The 25137-nt window shown below is 42.6% G+C and overlaps 1 protein-coding gene across 2 annotated transcripts in view; it reads left to right on the top strand.

Moving 5' to 3' along the window:
• The window catches only part of mad1l1 (mitotic arrest deficient 1 like 1), a 102095-nt gene extending 77694 nt beyond the window's left edge, over window positions 1-24401 (top strand). Inside the window, exon 18 of one of the 2 annotated variants that reach the window (XM_054778504.1) lies at window positions 23861-24401. In XM_054778504.1, coding sequence (XP_054634479.1) covers window positions 23861-24010 — 150 coding nt within the window. In that variant the 3' untranslated portion in view covers window positions 24011-24401. The remainder of the gene's footprint in view (window positions 1-23860) is intronic. The other variant, XM_054778505.1, reaches the window with a different exon arrangement.
• The last annotated feature ends 736 nt before the right edge of the window (window positions 24402-25137 follow it).

Genomic DNA, 25137 nt, shown 5'->3' on the forward strand with positions numbered 1-25137 from the left:
CTGGCAGGAGAAAAAAGGAGTGCTTGAATTCCTCACCCGCACAGTACGGGTAATCTTGCCTCATTTAAAAAAAAAAATGTTATCTGAGCTATTTTTAATATTAGCGTTTTTTATGAGGTCATAATTCCCTCATATCGGCCCGATAATTATCGTGCACCCCTAAATAATATCTGACAGTTTGAAGGAGTTGTAAGTGTTCTCTTTCTGAGTTGGAAAGTTTCTCAAATTGTACTGAGCATTCCTGTGGTTGTATCGGTCATCTGTGGTGTCCGCCGGTAGGAAACGCCAAAGACAAAAACATGAGAAGTTGAACCTGATCTGAAGTGTGAAGACATTTGCTGAGTTTTCCTGAGATATGCCAAGGTCATTTTGGAGTAGTATCCCCGCAAGTCTAGTTACGAACTGTTTAACTTGATTAGACCCTCTAGTCTCAGTCCATCGCTGATTAGCAGGTTTGTGTTTACACCATGCAAATGAACATCATATTATCTTGATGATACGATTTGAAGAACATCATTTCCGCTTGAAGTTGATGCTTGGCCTTGATTGCTGCGTTCATATTTTGCATGCATTATGCTGATGTATATTTCATGTTTGGCACAGAAGAAGCTAACACAGTTAGCAATGGAGTCTAACTGCCACTTGTTAGTTGATCACGGTATTACGAATAGCGTGTGGAGGAAAGCGTGCACAATTTGTGCGAGTGCACATCGTCCTGGCGGGAGGTTGTGTGTGATTTATTATTTTTAGCGCATGCCTCTGTGTGACGGCTGATTAGCATCAGTGATTGTGTGTTTATGAGCTCCTGCTCATCACTGAGATAAACACCTTTGCTGCGCCAGACGCTGATTTTCTTCTTCTTCTTCCACAAGTTTCAGACCCGAGGACTGACTTCTCATGTTTTCCCTCCTTTTAACCGTTTTAACCTTTTAACCGTAACGACGCCTCCTTTGGATGTTTTTACATGCTTTTACATCGGCGGCTGCAGACCTCCAAATGTAGGCGATACTGCCTCACACGAGAGATGATCACTGATATTGGCTTTTTTACCCATATTCCATACAGTATAGCCGTATTGTCCACCATTTCATTACTGATAGCGATATCAACCCATACAGTATAGCCATTTTGTCCACCATTTCATTACTGATACCGATATCAACCCATACCTATATAGCCATATTGTCCAGCACTTCATTACAGATATCGATATCAACAAATACCAATATACTGCTAATGTACAGAACTTCATTACCGATACTGATATCAACCAATGCCAATAAGCTGCCAATAACCAAAGCTTCATTATAGTACCGATATCAACCGATACAATATTGCTATATATTCCAACACTCATTACTGATACCGATATCAACCAATCCAGATATACCGGTAATGTACAGAACATCATTACAATACTGATATTGACCGATACAATAGTCCGATATAGTCCAGCATTTCATTACCGATAACAATATCAACCAATACAGATACTGTATACCAATAGTGGACAAAACTTAATTACAATAGCAGTATCAGTCCATACAGTATTCCGATTTTGTTCAGCACTTCGTTGCCGATGCTGATATCAATTGATAACAATATACTGATATTGTCCAGCACTTCATTAACAATACTGATGCCGATATCAACTGATACTGATCCTGCCATTGTTGAGCGCATTATCAATACCAATATCGATATAGAGATCCAGCACTTTATTACCGATACCGATATGAACCAATACCGATATACTAACGTCATTACAACACTCATCTCAATCGATACAATATTCTGATATTGTCCAGCACTTCATTACCGATACCGGTAACAATCGATAACGATATGCTGATATTGTTCAGCACTTTATCAATATCAACAGATACGATACAGTGCAATTGTACCGCATTTTACTGGATGGATAGATAGATAGATAGATACTTTATTGATCTCCACCAAAAATGTACATTTATTATCAATACAAATATCAACCCATATTGATATAGCGACATAGTCCAGCTCTTCATTACCGATACTGATGTATGAACTTCATTACAACACCCATATCAATCGATACGATATTCTGATATTGTCCAGCACTTAATTAATGATACTGATATCAACCGATAACAATATACTGATATAGTCCAGCACTTTATTACCAATGCTGGTATCAACTGATACTGATGCTAAAATTGTACAGTATTTTAGTGCCAATACCGATACCAATAGCGATATAGGCCAGCATTTAATTACTGATACTGATATGAACCAATACTGATATACAAACTTTATTCCAACACCAATATCAATTGATTTGAAGTTCTGATTAGGGTTTGGCATTGTTTGAATTTGAACATTTGTGGTCCGATTCGTTGTTTCCATTCCCGTTCGATTCTCGATTCTGATTCTTTTCAGAGGTAGGTTCATAAAAGTTTGCATGGTTTAAATAAGGCCGCTAACCGAAGTTTTTGGATGAAATGTCTGAATGTCTCCATGACTTCTTTTAAAAAATAAAAAAATGACTTTTTATGAATTATTTCACTATGAATTTCTCACGGGGCTATTTTTAACCAGTACACTACGTCCCAACTTACGAACACAATTGGTTCCATATGACCGTTCGCAAGTCGATGTGTTCGTAAGTCGAACAAAAGGTAATATTACCAATGATATAGGTACTACATGTACGTGTATACATATACAGTATATGTGTATGTATGTAAATATGAGTTTGGATGTAGTAGTAATATTAAACGAGGATAATTAATGAAAAAAACAATCATAAAAGTGATATAATACGTAATGATAAATGTTATTTACCTTTGAAGAGGAGTGGTCGAGCATACGTCGTTGTGGTGGAGGAGGAGGAGATATTGAAAAAGGACAAATGGTCGTCGTGGTTAGACTCTTCTAAAAGAGGTAGTGTTCTGTGGGTGGTGTAGAATTAAGCAGGCCTATTAACTCTTCATAAACTTTAATCACACGCTCTGTCCGGGTTGCATGTACAGCTACAATTTAGCTTTCCATGTCCCCTTTACACTCTCTCCCCACCGTCTTCCTCTACCTGTTGGTCCCATTAGCAGTGTCACAGTGCCCTCTACTGGTCAAGCATGTAGCAGTATAAATATGGAGTTACTACAAGGCAAAATACATGAAAATATAGACCAGTCAGCTTGCGTTCGTATCTCCGAATGTCCGCAAATCGGATGTTCGTAAGTAGAGAACCCAGTGTACCTTATATAAATATCAAGTCATTGAACTTGATCATAAATGTTTTGAAGTATCTTTATGTAGGCCTACACGTTCACAAATGATTTTTATTTTTGAAAAGTTCCTGAAAAAAACAATAACACATATCCTGTTGTTTATGTGTTGGAGAGTGTCTTAGACAAAAGTGTAAGTTGAGCATGTTATTGAGTTCCTACTAACCTGCGTGCACAATGTCAAACACGTAAGGTGAATGGAGTAACGCTTACCGCGGGTTGTGGTCAACTAACTGGCTAAAGCTAGCATTAACGTCAGGTAACGGTTGAACACCGTATTCGCAGTATAAAGTATCATTTGTTTGATGCTTCAGTGTTGCCATATTATGGACGTATGGACTGGTTGGAAGAAGTCCGTCAAAAACGTGGCACTCTGTACACAGTGAATCCTTGGGTGTTTAATCCTGTTAGTGATGCGCCCTCCTTTGCATGATATCATTTTTTTTGCAGAGTTTCAGCCAAACTTTCCAGTGTCGTCACACACTGTCCATATTTGAAATGTATGAACACAGAAGCTTCCTGCTGCTGCTTCTTTGTTTGTGTTCGCTGGCTTCTTCTTTGATGGGCTGGTCCATCACCGAATGTAGGGATCAACATTTTTTTAAATGAACGATTCCGGGAGAATCGGAATGTTAGTCCCGGTTCCATTGATGCTCCATGCCCCACCCTAATTCTGATATTGTCCAGCACTTCACCTACTAATACCAATATCAGTCATTAATGATATACTAATATTGACCAGCACTTCACTACCAATATCGATATCAACTGATACTGATATACTGCAATCGTACAGCACTTTATTATCGATATGGATATCAACCAATACGATATACTGCAGTTGGACAGCACTTTATCAATGCAGATATAAACCAATATCGATATAGTCCAGCACTTCATTGCCGATAATACCGATATACTGATAGCGTGCAAAACTTTATTACAACACCAAAATCAAGCGATACACTATTCCTATATTGTCCAGCACTTCATTACTGATACCGATACAGCGATATTGTCCAGCACTTCATTACCAATACTGATATCAGCCAGTACCAATATACTGATATTTAACAGCACTTCATCATTGGTACTGATATCAACCAATGTCGATACGGGCAGCAGCTGTTTTCATCAAAGCAATGTCATGTGACGTGGTGTGGTGATGCTTCTTTTACTGTGATGCCACAGGATGCAAAATAAGACAACTATTGAAATATGCAGCATAAGTTATAGAAATTATTTTAAACATGAAGTCTCAACAAAGTAGTGATTAAAAAGAATCACGTCATGTAAAATAACATGTCCTACAAGTAACGCAGTTTAGTCTTATTTAAATAATTCTGGCAACGATACCATTTTGAAAGCTGCACATTTACAGTGTATGTGACACAAACATCCCTACACAAACAAAGTAAAGGGCGGACTAATACAATGAATGAAATTATAAAGTGGGCTCTTTCAGAACGTCTATGGTCTTTTATTATTTTGCTCCAGGTCTGCGAGCTGCGTCTGACGCCGAATCAGTCTCCCTGACGTGTGATATTAGATTACAAGTAGGGAGGCATCTAGGAAGAAACCTTACTCCCCCGTTGCAAATTCCATATTTACAATCCACAGGCATTCCAGATTGCTGTCATACTGAGCTAGCTAGCTGTGCGGAGCACGACGTCATCACTTGCGCGCCGATATCACTACCCGCAGAAGGTCCGGCAGTAATGCGACCGCTGTACTGTGCTGTTATGGTGAAGAAGGTCGATCTATGTACCCACCCTCACCTATGGTCATGAGCTTTGGCCGTGACCAAAAGAACGAGATCGCGGATGCAAGTGCCCGAAATGAGTTTCCTCCATAGGGGGGCTGGACTGGTGAGTAGAGCTGCTGCTCCTTCACATGGAGAGGAGCCAGTTGAGGTGGCTTGGGTATCTAGTCCGGATGCCTCTTGGACACCTCCCTGGTGAGGTGTTCCAGAGCCCAGCTGGGAGGAGGCCCCAGGGCAGACCTAGGAAATGCTGGAGGGATTATGTCTCACAGCTGGCCTGGGAACGCCTTGATGTTCCCCCAGTGGAACTGGAAGAGGTGGCTGGAGGGTGGGAAGTCTGGGCTTCCTTAGTGAGACTGCTGCCAGATAAGCGGAAGAAGATGATTGATGGATGGACGGTCAGTCGCTCTTCAGTCTTCATACATGTCAAACATGGACAGTGTGCGACGACGCTGGAAAGTACGGTTGGCGCCGTGCAACATTTGCAACGCCATCATATCATGCAAAGGAGGGTGCACCACTGACAGGATTAAACACCCCAGGATTCCACCAGATCAACCGACCGATCGACCCACCCAACACTTCAGTGTGACTGTTGCTTGGTGCACCCCGGGGTTCGGACGTTGGTGTTCACGCATGACCAAACAATTGATTTCCACAGACAAATGTGAGCCTCTATTTTTCTTAGGTTCAAATGTTTTATATCGACTCAGGATATCTTTTTTGGCTTTTGATGGCGGATGAGAGACGAGCATGTGGGCAAAGTGAAATGACATATTAGCGAGCGAAAATCTTGATGCCGGAGTATTAAGTTTTATTCTCCATCCTGAAACTTGAGGCAGTAAAAAGTGGGCCGCAAACAAGACACAACCGCTCGATTCGCTCACGTCTTCTATTGATTAGCTCATTAAAAAATAAAAAACAAGCACACAGCGGCAGCATCGGTTAAAAAAAAAAAGCCACTTGTATTGACATATTTAGGTTTTTGCTGCATTTCTTGTTGCACCGCCTCTACCTTGATCTCGCTCGCCCGCTTCCTTCGATTACCAAAGAGTTTCCTGTGTTGCCTCGCTAATAAAAGAAGATAGAATCTCCTGGCCGGCTTATTAAAACATTCTCCCAATTAACTGTCAAGCCTCTCTGAGTGGAGCGATGAAGGGGAAGACAACGCGAAGGGCCAATGGCGGCGCCACGCTGATGCCTTTGAAAATAAGCGCAGCGTCTACAAAGCCAACTTCCTTTGTTTTTTTTAAGGAAACCAAATCATTTGTATCGGCAGCAGAGTGCGAAGGAGGACGGCGGTTAATAAAGAGTTTATGAACACGAGCGAGCCTTAATGACCTTCCTGCTTTATCAGCCTCTCGGGAGTGATTAGCACCACGCAAACGAGCGCTACCTGGTGCAGCTTTTCTCCACAGCGACGCAGCGCTCTTCCAACCCTGATGACTGTGTTTCAAATTGATTCAAGTCCAATATAAGAGCTTCCAGGAAAGTACGAGCTGGTGTTTGTGTTTTATTTCTTGCGCCGTAATTGGGTTGTTTCATTTTGGCCAGGAGATTCGTCTTTGTGGTCTGCAAAGACGTCTGGATCAGATCAGTTAAGAGAATTTGACTAATGCATCTTCTTCTACCTTCTAGTCTTCTTTTTGGTCCTACACTGATTTTTTTTTTTGTGCCATTCTCATCTCCTGCCTGCCTTTTTGTTTTGTTTGGTGTGGTTTATTTTTCACTGAGTATGCGTTTGATTATGTTTCCTTTGTTCGGGGTCCCGAGTTATCCCACACATCCCATCACACTTTGCTTCCCTGTGCGAATGGAAGGCAGAAAAGACAAGAAATAATAAAAATACAGTATATGTCTCTGTTGTCGTAAACTGTGCACCTAACAAACTAGTGTGCCCAAACATAGCATCCATGCGTTGGTGACTCAGTCTCTGTAAGGAATGCTCTCAGGGCATTGAATGGATGGCAACTGGACTGTTCAGGTTGTCTTAGAAGACATTTGGCCTCTCATCCGAGCAGGCTTCATCAGTTCATGCTCAATGACTAGGTGGGACACACACCAGTCAACTTGGTGCAAGATCCAGTTAGGGTTAACTTTGACAGCACTAATTAAAATGCATAAGAACATTTTATATTTTGAATGTTATTTTTAACACTGCGATTACTGCTATGCTTTACTTTAAAATGTCAGCCAGATGCAGTCATCAAAAGAGCCACATCTGGCTCCCTAGCCATAGGTTCCCTGCCGCTGCTCTAACCCCTAACCCTTAACCCTAACTCCTAACCCTGTAAGCAATTGGTACCTACCAATTGCTAAATAGTCAACTCCTTTTTATCTAAAAAAAAAAAAAAGAGCAGATGTGCAAAAAGGTCGTACCTGAACATTTGGTTTGTTTAATTATAATAAGCAGCGCTAAGAAATGCCACCTGGTGCCCTGAATTCTTTGCCGTGTGTTTTGACAGAAACAGCCAAAAAGATAAACAAACACCCAAAAACAGCAGAGGCCGATGGGAATACAGGCGTTAACGAACCAAGTGCGCTTTCTCAATGGGTGTTTCTTGACGTGCTTAAACCTTCCGAGGAGAATGTAGGCGCTTTAAGTGGAGAGGAGACCAGACACGAGCTTGTTGTCTCTGATTCCGGTTGACAGCTTTCTGTCCCTGATCTGCCTCGGGGGAACGGGTGTGTGTCCGTGTCTGTGTGTGTGTACTTGCTCCTCTGGTTGATGTTCACAGCATATGTCTGCAGTCGCCATGGCAACATGATACAACCCCAACGCACACCCGTACACGCCGCTCGTTGGACAGCTGTCAGTCACTCCACTCAGTCAAGCACAAGAGGACTTCATCTCCCTGCAGGAAAATGTTCTGCTTTATTTCCTTTTCAACAAGCTGTAAACATCCAGCCCACCGTATTCAGCGCTTATGGCCGCAAGCTCATGGAGAACACAAACGGTAGCAACACTAACGTAGCTATTAGGGATGTAAATCTCTTAGTGATAGACGATTCAAGCCGAATCTCGATACATAGGTAACGGTATGATTCAAAAATGCTATATTTTAAAAACGGAACGATTCGATGCAGTGTACAAACGATACAATTCGATCTGATGCGATTCGATTCAATTCTACGATTAGTTTGTTGATGCCAATTATATGAAAGTGGCATTCTTACAGTATTTTCTAATGTGTCAAAGGAACATTACAGTATATTCCCAAGCATTGCTGTGAGGCACTGGCAAAAATAAAGTCAACACAATAACATATCAAATATATATATATATATATATATTGTTTAGACACAGACACAGACACAAAACAGACTTGCTGATGTATATTTTGTTACCTGTTAAATTTGGATTTGGAACATTTAAGTTTTTAACGTGTCTTAATGTTGCTAGAAGTGTAAATGGAGCTACCAAACTAGGTTTTGTTGTATACTGTGTGCAATGACAATAAACATCCATCTATCCGTCCATACATACATAATAAAACAATGAAAAAACGCGTTGTAACCAGTCCAATTAGTAATACACAATAAATAAATAGTGCAAAGCCCCTTAAATAATGACTGCCACAAATCTCTTCCCAGCACAGTAAATGGAAGTATTTGTCACATGAATGCAATGAAAATGCTGTTTTAGCTTAGGAAAGTAAACAATCCCATACTCAAAATGTCATAAAAGTGATAATCGTACAACATTTCAGACTCCAGGGGCAATATTTCAAAGTAATCAAGTTAGAAAGCATAAAAGTTACCAGGGATGTCCCGATCCAATCTTCAGGATCGAGAATGGCTGCCAATCCGCTGTATTTTGAAGATCGGCTTCCGCCACGAGATTGGGCCGATCCGGTTGCCGTATCGTTTCGTAACACTGGGCCACACGCCAACATGGTAGGTGCGGCAATGCGCCTCAAAGTTGGTTGCCACTCGACTCCCGCCACCCGCAAGAAGAAAACGCAACAGCACCATGCAGACATGTCTGTACCGTGGTGAAGTTGGTTTCACTGGATGTTGGATATTCGGCTCCGTAGCTACAGAGGTAGTTCTGCCTCACTGTGCCCGGATTGCTGTGTTGTTGTGCAGGGAGCTCATACGGGAAGTGCTGCTCCTTAACCGCTGGTTGTTTCTAGTGTGGACCATCAATAAATTACTATTGCGTTGAAGAGAGAGTAACCGAGCAGGTGAGGATTCCCAATAATGTTATGGGAGTGCAGAGTGAACAAAGGACAGGACCTGGAGCTGCAGAAGGCCTTTATTCTTAGCCCTCTCGTCTCTCCACTGGCTCCCGTCAAGTGACCTCAACACACACAACAACACTTCTGGCCTTCAAAATAGCAGCACATCCTGTGGGGGTACAAAATAAGGGTGTCACAAAAAAGAGCTTACATGAGTTTAAGAAAAATGTCATATTCTAAATCACACCACAAATTGATGTATAACCATGTAAAATGATTAGTCCTACCCTAAAAGTGTTTTTGCACACCCATTCTATCTAGCCATCTATCAATATTATTGCTCATGCTGTGTAAAAAAAAAAGTAAATTCCGCAATACTTTGGTAAATGGTCTTTCATTCGTTACTGACTGATGGGTTTCAGTATCTTACTCAAGGACACTTCAACACAATCACGGGAGGACGGAGGCTCGAACCCGCAACCCTTAGGTTGGGAGACGACCACTCTACCACCTCAGCCATGCCGCCCCGTTTGCATTTTTTTGGTTGCATATATTTTTAATGCTTTGTCATATTCAATTCCACAAATTCATGTTTGTAACAAAAGCTTATTTAAAAAAAAAAAAAGGATCAGGATTGGATCGGCACAACTATTAAAAAAAAAATTGGATCGGATCGGAAGCCAAAACATGTGGATCGGGACATCTCTAAAAGATACCATACTCGCCTCTGTTGGTCTAGCTGGTCAAGTTTGCACCCTTCTTGAAATTAATCCAAAAACGTTCCAAACTTCGGCAGGATTAGACCGTTGTGAGACAGGTTAGTTTTACCCGACTGATGACGTGTTGTTTCCAGCCAGCACGCTGGTAGCTAGCCGGACGCACTGGCCCTAGCTAGCTCGCTGGCGTGCTACCATTCAGCCATAGCAAGTTAAAGAGCACGCACGACAATTCTCTTGCGTTGTTTATAAGATGCTGTCAACCTTTTGCTTCTCTTGTGATTCCCGGTGCATGTCTTCACAATCAATTGATCGAAAGATTTATGGCTGATTATTATCAATACAGGAGGCTTCTTCCGGCCAATCGGAAATGTTCCCTGCTCAAACCGGCTATCTGGTCGCATCAGTTTAGCGCTCACATCCCTAGTAGCTAAGTGAGCTACAGCGCTAACATTATATTTTAACAGCAACATCATGCTAGGTTAGCTGCAGAAGAACAGCAAGCCAACAGCTCCCACGTCTGCAGCTGACTGATGGATAGTTGGTAGAGGTGCATTTTAAGATGTGTAGTGAAGCCTAGCTTTTAAGTGGTGGGCATATACATAAAACTGGCTTATCTAGGGGTAGAAGGGTGTATCATGTCCACGAGGAAGGAGCTCCTTCCTTCATGACAACTTGAAGAGTGAACATTTGAGCAGCTCCTCTCTGTGGAGTGGAGCAAAGAAGTGAGGGCGATGATGTACTTTTACCACATGTGTGTCTTGGGACGCTATTAGAACATCTTTTTCATGATTTGGGGCCTTTGTAAATGGTTGCAGGGGGTGTACAACTTCCCCTCTGATGAATCTAAATAAGCTAAGCAAAATACCAGTCAACATGCTCCCTGTCCCATTAATAAGTGAGCTTTGTAAAGGCACATGTTTCAACATAACAGGTGACTTATTTCTTTAGCAGGTGAAAGAAAGAAAGAAAAAGCAAGTGCCCTCCTCTTTGTAATTGGATGTTTATGGGAAAGTGCCGCTAATGATTGATCTTAATTACTGCCATGCTGGAGAAAATCGCTCAAGCAGTTCAAGCCTTCGTTACAACACGTTGACATGACACGAGTTTCCTGTTTGAGAAATACTCCAGACTAAACGTAGCCCTTAATTAACAAATAAGGGGTACGCTGTGTTCACACTGCACTGTTTCTTCCATCGGGCTTGACGTGAGATCAAAGGCTAATGGACATGGCAGCGTGCGTACGCCCTTTGCTGGGCGGCCAGGCGGCTTGGTGATGCGTTGCCGATGTGTTACAGACGTTTGGCAGGTTAAAAGGAAGCGGAACCGATGTTCCGCTTCAAACTTTTAATTGTTCCTCTTGAAGCCACGCGTTGAGCTCAGCAAAGACAAACGGCTTCCTTCCTGGTCGCACGCAGTCGTCAGTTGGTCGTCCATAAGTGGTAAACACCACACTGATTGCAATTTGAATATGGAAAGACGTGCTGCTGTTGCAATCAATGTTCTTGGGATCTGTACGGAATGACTCCTTCCTGAATGCCAAAATCTGCATTTAAATTGAAATGCGCTCATCTGCATATTTATGTTTATTCAATTAAAGCCTTGTGTCTTCCGTGTCTCCCACGTCAACACGTCAGTGGACAGCTCTGCCCTTCCATAGCCTTGTTGACTGCTGGTCCTGGAATGTGCAGAGGAGGTGCAAATAAGGAAAGTAACGTTGTCAGTGCAGCAAGCTGTCACAGACAGACCTAACCAGCCTAAATTGGAGACATCTCCTCGTTAGCGGCCGACAGCGGAGACAAAGGTTAACTGATCCGTCAAGAGCGTGCATCGATGCAGGCGGAAAGTGCCACTTCCTGTGCGCACGGAGTCAACACACGATGTAAACCTTCTCAGCCTCGTGCTCGTTAATTACCTCATACCTGGATTATGTACCATCAGTCTCTGATCAACACACGCGACGCAGATGATGACAAACCATCTCCCAATCTTATCAAGCAATGTTATGAAACCTCTGGAAGAAGGCCGAGCTGCCGTTGTCAAATAAATAAAGGCAAGCGGATCAATTCAAACACTTCCACGTCTAATTAACTTATTCAGTCCCAGCCATTTTTCAAAAGACAACCTCTTCAGGACCGGCCAATTTAGATGATTTTGACTGATCTTTCAAGGCACACAGAATATTGTGTTCTATGGCTTTATAACCATGGAACCTACCAAAGGAAAGATTGGACTCCCGTCTTTCATCAGGGAAAAAAAAAGTGTTGTTTCTACCTCGTTGTGTTCTTTAGTAATCAGAATAGGTAAGTTTCAAGAAAACATCAGTTCCTGACTAGAAAAGAGAGAAAAACAGCTTTTTGTGACTTTGACACAAATAAACAACTATACCAACATAAACAACACAAAAAAATGGTTTGTTTTACATCAAAATAACAATTTATTCACAAATATAACACCATGAGCTATTTACAGTTTTCACATTTGGAACAGAGCTGTGTGCGCATGTGTCTGCACGCACGTGTGTCCGCGTGCATGCGTTAAAATTTCCCTACAATGCGTAACCTTCTGCACGCTACTTCTCCACCATCTCACTTCCTCCTTCATGTCATGTATGTTTTTTCCATCCACGTGAGCTCTGCCGCTTATCAAATGCACTTCTTCCACCTTGTGGCCGTTTTATATGGCTTTAAATTGCTCTGGTTGCGTCGTCACCTCTTTACGCCTCTCACGCGAAAAACATAAAAGACTTGTTGACATTGTTGGGATCAGGCCTTCGGGTTTATAAAACTGTATAAATACGTATTTGGTATTGAATGAGTTAAAAAATGATAAATGAATGAGTCAATCTTTGCTATTTTTACACACATCTACACGAAGTCTTTGGCAGAAGCAGTACTTTGCAGGTTTTCGTCTGTCGCCCACCTGTCCCAGCAATCGCTCCTAACCAGTCACATACAATAACAGGCACAATTTATTCAAGAAATACATGGGAAGACTCCTAAGTATTCCGGCAAGTCAAAACCCACCCGCGTCCTACAATGAATGCAGTCGCGGTCACAAATACGATAAATCTGATAAATACCGCTACTGAGACTTAAAATCTGTTGTGGTGTGTAAATGGTAATATAAAGTATGGAAGTCTGTTTTAACACTATTTTGAATGACAATGAATACTCAAAAGAACAAAAAAGCCCAAAAGACTATTTTTGGGTGAGTATATAGTCCATGAATATGGCACGACCACTCCCACCCCTCTGGTTTTGTCGCGTTTCAGAAACAAAGTTGAAATGAGGAGGACTAGACCTAATCAGGACAACATTAGCTGTGTTTTTGTCATGTCTCCAAAACCATAAAATCATAATTGTAAAATAACATGATTATTACTTAAAGATGTGGCATGAGCTTGACTTGAACTTGGCCCTGTGTTCTTGCAAGAGATGTGGATTAGTTGGCTTTGATCGGACAGCCTAACTGTCGCTTAACTTAGCGATGTGGATTGACGGTAGTTATTGTTTTAGGCAAGAACACTCCCTCCCTGGGCCTCGGGTTGATATGAGGTTTAGCAACGCAGAGGCTCTTAGTGTCCTAGACAACAGCAATGATGCTGTTGGGAATAACAGCTGCGGGCGCTGATGGTGGAGGCCGAACTGGGGGAAGAGGAGGGAGAGAGGCCTGTTTCTTTTTTGAGGATAGAATCCTTGATCTTTCCATAATGTTGTCATGAACAAGTTTGGATGTCAATAAAAGCTTTTTTTGGAGCTGACTTTATTGTTGGAAAAATGTGAGTTTCCCGTGTAAAGAATATGAATATGATATATCTATGAATGTGATACATGTACTTACACAACTGCCCAACCTATTGTAGCACACCATGCGGAATACTTTGTGGTTTTCTACAGCCATCCTTGGTCGTCTTTTCTTTCCTTTAAGTGGGAGGTAGGACTGCGGACGTCTGAAGTTGCCTCCTTACCCTAGCAGAATAGTATATGAAGTCACGATCAATACATGTCAAATGAAAAGCACATCCTCACGTCTCTGTCAAAGAGATCACATCAGTCACACGGAAGCAGCAACTTTCTCCTCGTATGCCCACTTTTCTTTCTGTCAGTCGTCCACCTTTCACGCTCATCGGGGCCCGCACCTCATAAGCATTCAGGCTCCACGCGGCCTCAGTGCTTGGATGAGGTCACTAATAAGCCCCGTCCTGCATCTGGGGCAGGAAGTATTTATTCCCTTTAATTGGATAGACAAATGAAAAGAGGAGGCTGGATGTGGTAGCTTTCCTTTTGTCCATTGTTGGAACTTTGACGGCAACTGTTAGATGTCTTGGCTTTATACGTTTGTTTTTACTTGACTGGAAGGTAAAACAACACCTGAACCTTGTTGCTTGCCAGAAAGGTCAGAAATTGTTTACCGCACTTTGTGTAGGGATGGCTGGCCGAGTATGCAAATGAGCATTGATAAGGTCACTATTTGAATATATGGGTGATTTTACCGCCAGCTTTTCTTTGCGACTTTGGAGTTTTTCTCTGTTGTCTTAGGCTACGTCCACACCAACACGGTTTTGAAAGTCTGTCCACATAAAAACACATTCACTGGCTGTGACTGCGAATTTTGGCCAATCAGATGTCTGAAAATCCACCACAGCTGACTTGGTCGCACATTATGACTCATCTGTTCATTAATGTGGTGATATACACCCGTCCATCCGTTTTGTATGCCGCTTATCCTCATTAGGGTCGCGGGGGTATGCAAGAGCCTCTCCCACCTGACTTCGGGTGAGGGGTACACCCTGGACTGGCAATCTCAGGGCACATATAGACAAACACAGTGATTATACTCCTGATCAAAATTTTAAAAGCAGTTGAAAAATGTCAAGAATGTACATTTTGCACTGTTGGATCTTAAGGAGGTTCTAAGTAGAGCTTCAAAATGCAAATGCAAGTGGGACAAAAAATGTTTAGCGTAAGCAATTTATTGCAAAGAAGCATTAAAGTAAAATAGGCTGTTTATCAGCTGATCAAAATTTAATACCACAGGCTATAAAAGCCAAAATCTGCTCCAAATGTTCATTTTGTGTCAGGCATTCCCACTGTCATGCCCTCCTGATGGTAAAGCTAAGAAGCTTTCTCTTTTTCAACGTGGTGGGATTGTGGAGCTGCGTAAGCAAGGCCTCTCGCAGCGTGCCATTGCTGCTGAGGTTGGGAGCAGTAAATCAGTTTTTCTACATTTTTTTAAAGATCCTGAGCATTATGGAACAAAAAAGTCAAGTGGTAGACCCAAAAAAATCACACCTGCGCTGAGCCGGAGGATCCGATTGGCTGTCCATCAAGACACAGGGTGGTCTTCCACCCACATTAAGGCCTTACTGGTGCCGACTGCAGTGCAATAACCATCAGACGGCATCTGCGGGAAAAGGCTTTAAAAAAACAAAAAAGGAATTCAAAGACCTCGTCCCCTTCAAGGCCACAAAAGTGCCCGTTTAGACTTTGCCAGGGAGCATCAAACATGGGACATTGAAAGGTGGAAAAAAGTTTTATTATCTGATGAGAAAAAATGTAACCTTGACGGTCCAGATGGCTTCCAACGTTACTGGCATGACAAGGAGATCCCACCTGAGATGTTTTCTACCCGGCACAGTGGAGGGGGGTCCATCATGGTCTGGGGTGCTTTTTCATTCAGTGGAACACCGGAGCTTCAGGTGGTGAGGGGTCGTCAAACGGATGCAGATGTGGCAGCGGGCATCCCTCATGACCGAGGGCCCTCGTCTGTGTGGTAACAGCTGGGTTCTTCAACAGGACAACGCTGCAGTTCACAGTGCTGGCTTGACCAAGGACTTCTTCAGGGAGAATAACATCACTCTTTTGGAACATCCTGCATGTTCCCCTCATTTAAATCCCATAGAGAACATTTGGGGATGGATGGCAAGGGAAGTTTATAAAAATGGCCATCAGTTCCAGACAGTTGATGCCCTTGGTGAAGCCATCTTCACCATTGGAGCAATGTTCCCACTAGCCTCCTGGAAACACTCGCATCAAGCATGCCCAAAGCCATTTTGGAAGTGATGAACAAGAACGGTGGAGCTACTCATTACTGAGTCCAACTGAGAACATTTTTGGTTCTGGTTTGGAGATTTTGTTGTTATTTTTTGAGCGATGGTCTTAAACTTTTGATCAGCTGATAAACAGCCTAATTCAGTTTAATTGTTGTTTTCAATCAATGACTTTTTCAAAGTGCTTTTTGTCTCACTCCCCCTTCTTGTTTTTACATATTGTAGCTCTACTTAAACCCTCATTAAGATCCAAATGTGCAAAATGCTAATTGTAGCAATTTTTCAACTGTTCTTAAAATTTTGATCAGGAGTGTATGAACAAAATATAAATTTGATAGAAAATAATGATATAGTTTGCATACAGGAAACTATGCAAAATAATAATAAATGAAGAATGGATGGAACTTATTGTTGATGCTGACTTTCCGTATTTTGTGGACTTGGAGAAGGCATTTGACCGTGTTCCTCGAAAAATTCTGTGGAGAGTACTCCGGGAGTACTAATTGCCACAAGTTTAGGTGGTTCATTCCCTGTATGACCGGTGTCAGAGTTTGGTTGGCATTGCCGGCAATTAGTCGGACTCGTTTCCAGTGAAGGTTAAACTCTGCCATAGCTGCCCTTTGTCACTGATTCTGTTCATTACTTTTATGGACAGAATTTCTGTCGCAGCCAGGGCGTTGAGGGGTTCCGGTTTGGTGGCTGCAGGATTGGGTCTCTGCTTTTTGCAGATCATGTGGTCCTGCTGGCTTCATTGGGCCGTGATCTTCACTCTCACTGGAGGCCGAAATGAGTTTTCTCCGTAGGGTGGCTGGGCTCTCTCTTAGAGATAAGGTGAAAAGCACTGTCATCCAGGAGATGCTCGGAGTAGAACCGCTGCTCCTCCGCATTGAGAGGAGCCAGATGAGGTGGCTCGAGCATTGGGTCAGGATGCCTCCCGGACGCCCCCCTGTTGGAGGTGTTCAGGGTACGTCTGACCGGTAGGAGGCCTCGGGGAAGACCCAGGACACGTTGGAGAGACTATGCCTCTCAACTGGCCTGGGAATGCCTCGGGATCCACCGGAGGAGCTGGGCGAATTAGCCGGGTAGAGGGAAGTCGGGGCTTCCCTGCTTAGGCTGCTGCCCCCGCAACCCGATCTTGGATAAGCAGAAGATAGATGGATATAAAATAGTTCAATTCAAAACATGTCATGTATATGATTTACATTAGGGGTTTTTTGCTTGTTAATGATGCTAACGTTTGCATTTTTTTAAAAATTATTATACTCCAATATTGTTTTTATGACATTTGTAATGTATTATTTTCTATGATTATTTCTTTATGATTGTATTTTAATGTCAGTGTGGCTGAGTAAAGTGCAGTTTGTATACGTTGATATTTGTAGTGCGCATGTGGTGGAAGCACACTCACAGTAAGCGATTGCTCTATATAGCACTCCAGCTATATAGCACTATATAGGCCCCAGAGCCACGGGCATCAGCCTCTTTGCTGTGGCTCCTTTTGGTCATGACAAAAGGGAGGAAAAAAAAGGTTATTTATTAGTCAATTCTTGTGTATATATTATCTTACTTTGGTTTATTTTATATCTTGGATCTCGAAGTGAAACCTTTTCATTGAATTTTGACAAAAGTTTATAATTAGTCAATGAAAATATGCGTCACATCCACGTTTATGGCCCTTGCCTTTACCTGCAGGCTGCTTCTTGAGCGTGCAATCCCCACGGTAAGCTAACCATGAATACATCCATCCATCCATTTTCTATGCCGCTTCTCCTCTTTTTAGGGTCGCGGGGTTATGCTGGAGCCTATCTCAGCTGCCTTCGGGCGACAGGCGGGGTACACCCTGGACTGGTGGCCAGCCAATGGCAGGGCACATATAGACAAACAAGCATTCACACTCACATTCATACCTATGGACAATTTAGAGTCACCAATGAACCTAACATGCATGTTTTTGGATGTGGGAGGAAACCGGAGTACCCACGCACACACGGGGAGAACATGCAAACTCCACACAGAATGCCCAAGGTCTTCCCGATCTGCAGGCTGTTACTGTGTTGGCCAACATGCTAACCACTAGACCACCATGCGGCCCCATGAATACATCAAACAATATAATTCATTCATCAATATCGGTCACAAATGAGAGACCTTTTTTCAGAAGAAAACATTTATTTCAGACCCGTCAAACAACATTCCTCAATTTGTTTGATTTTTTGTTTCACTGCCAAGCTGCAGCTATATGTTTTGTTTTTATTATATTAAAGTGGACTACGTTTAATTAAAATTTTTTATTCTGTTATAAGTTAAAGTTTGCGGTTCCACGTTTTTTTTTTTTTGTATAAGAAAATGGCAAAATGTCTCTCTTAAAGGTTAAAGTAAAGGTTGCCGACCCTTGCTACATAGCAATTATGTAGCAATTGAATGTGAGGAATGTTTGAAATTGACTTTTCAAAATACTCCACAACATTTGTACGTGCTGAAATAGTTTTGGGATGTTTGTTTGTGTATTTGGAGGCTCAAAATCTGCTAGGAAACGCGACCTGTGACTCATCCTTTCAAAAGTCTTTGTGTGTGCGTGCGTGTCTTCATTAATCTGCATGTTAGCTTCATGTCAGCACAGCACTGCTGGGAGGGCAAGCTCTGGTCTCCATAGTAACTGGGGGGGTTCTTGTCTTTGATGTAGCAGAGTTGTGCAGGAAGCTGCGAGTGAGAGCCTGAGAGAAGGCAGAGAAGAAGAAAATGGAGAGAGGGAGGAGGGCACCTACAGAGTGATGCGGTGATACGATGAAGACAGTGATGAGGCACTACATTGTGGTTGGGGGGGGCGCACGCACGCGTGTGTGTACAGTAGGCTTGGATAACTCATTAGAAAGTCAGCAGCTGGTAATAATCTGCCTTTAGTGATGATATATATGTATCTATGTGTGTGTGTGTATATATATATATATATATATATATATATATATATATATATACAGACCCTTTCCAAAAAATTAGAATGTCATGGAAAAGTTGTTTCATTTCCATAATTCCATTCAAAAAGTTAAACTTTCATACATTATAGATTCAGGGCCCACAATTTTTCTTGTAATTTGGGCTTCCAGCTCATAAAACCCATGAAAACAGGAATTCAAAAAATTAGAATACTGTGAAGAAATCACCATTTACTTCTCAGTTTTTGCAGGAAAAAAAAAGAAATTAGGATCACATCAAATCAATCAAAATATGGTACTTTCAAAACGATATGTCAATCTTCAATACTTGGTTGGGAATCCCTTTGCCTTAATCACTGCCTCGATGCCACGTGGCATTGAAGCAATCAGCCTGTGGCATTGCCTGGGAGTTATGGAAGCCCAGATTTCCTTGATGCTTGCTGTCAGCTCTTCTTTGTTGTTGGGTCTGTTTTTTTCATTTTCCTCTTGAGAATACCCCATAGATTCTCAATGGGGTTTAGGTCCGGTGAGTTGGCTGGCCAGTCAAGCACTGTGATGGCATGGGCATCAAACCAGGTTTTGGTGCTTCTGGCGGTATGGGCAGGGGAAGATGAAATCTGCATCTCCATACAGATCCTCAGCAGAAGGAATCATGAAGTCCTCTAAAACATGCTGGTAGACTGTTGCGGTGACCTTGGATTTAAGAAAGCAGAGTTTACAAACACCTGCACCGGACATTGCACCCAAATCATGACGGACTGTGGATATTTCACACTGGACCTCAGGCAGCTTGGGTTCTGTTCCTCACCCGTCTTCCTCCAAACCCTTGGACCTTGATTCCCAAATGAAAGGCACACTTTACTTTCATCAGAAAAGAGGACCTTGGACCACTGGCCAACAGTCCAGTCCTTCTTCTCCTTGGCCGAGTGGAGACGCTTCCTACGTTGGCTCAGGTTCTGAAGTGGCTTGACCCGAGGAACCCGACAGTTGTAGCCCATCTCCCGGATGCGTCTGAATGTGGTGGTTTTTGAAGCTGTGACTCCCGCCTCATTCCACTTTTTCTGGATCTCTGCCAGATTCTTGAATCTTCCCTGTTTGATAATCCGCTGAAGCCCACGGTCATCTCTTTTGCTGGTGCATCTTCTCCAGCCACATTTTGCCCTTCCTCTAGACTTTCCATTGATATGCTTGGACACAGCACTCTGTGAACAACCAGCCTCCTTAGCTATGAACTTTTGTGGCTTACCCATCCTATGGGGGGTATCAATGATGGTCTTCTGGCCAGTTGTCATGTCTGCAGTCTTCCCCATATTGAACCAAACTGAAGCAATTTAATGACACCTGGGGAAGCCTGTGCAGGTGATTTGAGTTTAGTAGATGATTAGTGTGTGACACTCAGTTTAAAACATTCATGCCCTGCAAAATTTGGGCCGATTTCTTCACAGTATTCTAATTTTTTAATTCCTGTTTTCGTGGGTTTAATGAGCTGGAAGCCCAAATTATGTAAAAATAAACAAATAAACATTTGAAATCGTTTTGGTGATGTATTAGTAACAAAATGATGCCACATAATTTGATAGAAAATGATCACCCTATAGAGGGGGGAAATCAAAGACACCCCAAAAATAAAAGTGAAAAAATGATGCAGCACACTGGTCCATTTTGCTAAAATGTCATTGTAGCAACTCAAAATGATTCTCAGTAGTTTGTGTGGCCCCCACGTGCTTGTACGCATGCCTGACAACGTCGGGGCATGCTCCTAATGAGACTACGGATGGTGTCCTGGGGGATCTCCTCCCAGATCTGGACCAGGGCATCACTGAGCTCCTGGACAGTCTGAGGAGCAACCTGGCGGCGCCGGATGGACCTAAACATAATGTCTCAGAGGTGTTCTATTGGGTTTAGGTCAGGTGAACGTGGGGGCCAGTCAATGGTATCTACAGTATAGGGTGATCATTTTCATTTCTATCAAATTATGTGGCATCATTTTGTTACTAATACATCACCCACTTATTATCAGGAAAGATATTCAAGATCATTTTTCCCCCAGTTTAGATCTGATGTGTTTTTGAAGTGTTCTTCTAATTTTTTTGAGCAGTGTATATATATACATATATATATATGTACAGTATATACTGTATATGATACAGCATCCTCAACTTTGTATGCACTTTGTCTTCTCTACATTTAAGCACAGCCTCGCCAGTGATTATTCACTTCAGACACAAGGGTGTCTGAAGTGCGGCATGGGGGCCATTTTTGGCACACAGCTTGATATTTATTGGTCCTCAGTATATTGTAAGAAAGAAAATGATTTCGGCCATGTTCACACAGCAGGATATGATGCCCAATTTGGATTTTTTTTTTAGTGGTTGTCACTGGCGGAGCCAGAAAAGTTTCATTGGTGTGGCCAAGGTGAGACCATTACTCACATAGGGGTGGCAATAAGTTGATACACTTGCTGAAGTAGGCAGTAATTTTTCTTTTCATTTGGCCTGACAGGTAAAGACCACCAAAATATGACTGGATGAATGTTTACATGCCCACTCATGCTGCTACAGAGAGCTTCCACTATTAACAGATTTATGTGCTGAATGTGGAATTAAAACATTGCTGCTGCCGTCAATCAATGATAAATGGATGTTTAATTTTGTAACTGTACAGGAGGACTTGTTTTAAAAATCACGGAACATACACACAAACACACACACACACACACACACACACACACACACAATGTAATGTAAGTGAGGCTGGAGGCTGTACGCTAGTTTGCTACCGCCAAGAGACTACCAGATGTCTCTGTCTGAAACACTTCCGAAGTTAAGTCAAAGTCAACAAAGTAAGAAAACATGACCGGAACCGACCAAAGTAAATGGAAAACTTAACGACCGCTTGCAGTTCATGTGAGACGCGGTTTTAATGACAGCTCCTCCACACAATAGGCAGCTCCCTTCTGCTCTCCTCCCGCGGAAACTTGTGTGCTGCAGTAAAATGCGTCCGAGTGCCGGAAATGGCAGTTAGGCGGAACTAATGTTCTGAACCACAGAGCCGCGTTTGTCAAAAATGTCCCCCAGCCGTGGGTGTGACCGGAGAGTGGCCATCATTGGTGATCGCGTAGCTCCGCCACTGGTAATCGTTCACATTCAAATTCACGCTAAACAATATTATTGTCAACATTTTTGGAGACCAAATAAACCACTGTTATTATAATAATAATAAAAATAATATAATGCAGTATTTCCTTTAATATGTCATCTTTCAGTCTGTAAAGATATGAAATTGGCGTTTGACATTTTTTCTCACCGGCAATTTGTCAGTCAAACATTTGCAGCATTTCTTGAAATGCTGGCTTTTCAACTGCATTAAGAGAAGCATTTCATTCAACGTGACTTTGTGTGAACGCACACCATGTTGCGCTATTCTGATTGTATCTACTGTGCCGACCAAGCATGTTAGTGAGTGTTGACTGCCAGGGCGAAGGCTCTGCCTCTCCATGTGTAGTTTTTTTCCCTGCTGGCAATTTGAGTCTTTGGTGGTTTTGTTGCCTTTTATGTTGCTACCGCTTTCGAATAAATTGGGCATACTGGCTGGTTGGTGTTGATGGGCTCACCTTGCTCATTATTAATATTCCCACATGGGGGTTGTGGCGTTTGGCTTTGCAAGCATCTTTTCCCCTCCTAATTTCTACGTTACCTTGCATTGTTCCTCACGAGGCTCCACTCTTTTGCTGTGTGTGTATGCTAGCGACCCCACCTCCCCCCACAGAGACAAAGCAACTAGATGACTGACAAGAGGTCTTACTTTGTTCGCTGTTGTTCTATGAAGCATCTGAACCAATGCCCAGGGTGAATTCTCTTCCTGCCTGTTTGGGTGCGAGAGACGAGGAAAACAGACACACATGAAGATGGCAATAATATGGAGGCGGGCAAAATGATCAAGTTCATTTTCATTTATCGTGTGATGAATTAATATATTTATGATCGCAAGACAGTCTTTTTTTTCTGAACTAGAAACATTTTAATCTTATGAGATCTTGTGACACCCCTTGACCTTGGTTAGGGGGCTGTATAGAAATGCGTCCCTTGTGAACTTGCTATAGATGCAAGCAGCGTTGAATGGGCCGATGCAAGTCGGGGTCTCACACACGTTGGCTGAAACATACATGTTCGCAAAGCTAACATGTATGTTTAGAGCAGACGTGTGCGTGTGTGGCGTGACGTCATGCGTGACATGGCGGCTGATGCTTTGTGTGACTTTACAGCCGTATTTTCCCGGAGGCAAGTAAGCCAAATATGAGGAAGAGCAGTGAGTGTGAAACCCAATGATGGCTGGACGCCTGCGGGCTTAGCTTGATGAACACCTCCCTGACACGTCAATCAAAAAGCAGTATTATGCAATCTTTGTGCTTAAAATGTTGGACTATGATTGTGTGATAGATCTATATGCTTCTTGTCAAATACTGCATATGTGTGTGTGCGTGCGTGCGTGCGTGATTGCGTGCGTGCGTGCGTGCGTGCGTGTGTGTGTGTGTGTGTGTGTGTGTGTGTGTGTGTGCGTGCGTGCGTGCGTGTGCGTGGGCTGATTGGAAGACGTCTCCCAGCACGCTACGCCGCTCTGCTCCTCCCTCCCTCGCTTCCTCGCTTCCTCCCTGCCCTGGCTCCTTCATGCAATGTTTTAATTACTCCATCCCTCGTTTCCCTCATCACTTTCTCCTTCACTCTATCGCCCCGAGCTGCTCCTTCTAATTAATCCACACAGATTTAGACACCTTCAGTCTGCCGTGGATGCTCACACACACACACACACATGCACTATCGTGACAATTCCCAGGAGATGAAAACAACATGAAGTGATACTTTTACTTTGAAAGTATTTCTCTTCAACTGTGTGTGTGTGTGTGTGTGTGTGTGTGTGTTTGTGTGCGTGTGCGTGTGCGTGTGTGTGCAGGGCCCCACAGGAAACATGCAGCTGATGGAGACGGCCTTCTCCAAAAGCCTGGATGAGATGGTGAATCTTCATCTTCATCACCAGAACAGCATCCCCGTCTTCATCTCGGCCGTGACCCTTGAACTCTTTGGCCGGCAAACCACCGCCTGACATTTTTTACAAATGTCTTTTCAGTGCTTCCGCATTGCCAGATGATTCTTTAATGACTTGATGACAAAGTTTTCATGTTTTTTTTGTTTTTGTTTTTCTTTTTAACTTCTGACCCTTTCACCTTTTTTTGTGTTTGTTCAACATCAACTTGAAACTGAAGGTTATCACACTTTCTCCTTGTGGTCTTTTTTTGGAGGGAGCAGGAAGGAGATTGGACACGCCACCTTTTTAGTCCAGGAGGTGGGGGGAACCTACTGGTCCCAGCAGGACCCCAAAATTTTCACACTTCCAATTTCACAGCTTCACTCGTGCATATTTAAGCAAATATTACTCTTTTTTTGGCTAAATGTTCAACTATAAAATGGCTAAATAAAGTAAAATACAAGTAAAAGGCATTCAGAAAACATGTTCAAAGAAGATATTCTACACTGGTCACTGGTAATGTTACACTGATGAGACAATAGCCACCGTAGGAATACTGTGCAGAACAGTATAAGGGTGTTATTTCATGTCTAGAGGGCTCTAATAATTTATTATTAATATTTTAAAGGTGGTAAACAGATTTTCTATACTCTTGCTACCAAAATATTTTGTTTAGAAATAAAGAATCCTGCTTGGCAGAAATTAGCATGTGAAAGTCTGCCCACATCCTCATCTGAGGTTTCTGCAAGACCCCTAAATGGCAGAAAACGCTGCTTTAATGAGCCAATATTCTGCTGTTTCGCCAGGTTTCCTTTAAATAAATCATTTTTTTCCATGTTGCTTCCAGTGCAACTTTCTGGTCCAGGAGGTGGGGGCAGACTTCCCAGACCCCCATCACGCATCCTGGCAGGACCCCAAAATGGTAAACAATTGTAGTTTTCCATGTGGTGGATATTTGGTTCAATTTTGATTCGTTCATTGTGTTTCCTCTCATAAAATATTTTTTTATGTCGGATCTCCAGCACGTTTCTGGTTTGGGAGGTGGGGGAAACCCTACGCCCTCATCAGGGATCCTGGCAGCACCCCATAATTGGTAGAAAATTGTAGTTTTACATGTGGTTTATATCTTTGATTCAATTTTGACTCTGTCATTGTGTTTCCTCTCATAATTTTTTGAAATGTTGGATCTTCAGCATGTTTCTGGT

This window comes from Dunckerocampus dactyliophorus, chromosome 6 (genome assembly GCF_027744805.1).
Source record: "Dunckerocampus dactyliophorus isolate RoL2022-P2 chromosome 6, RoL_Ddac_1.1, whole genome shotgun sequence".
Lineage (NCBI taxonomy): Eukaryota > Metazoa > Chordata > Actinopteri > Syngnathiformes > Syngnathidae > Dunckerocampus > Dunckerocampus dactyliophorus.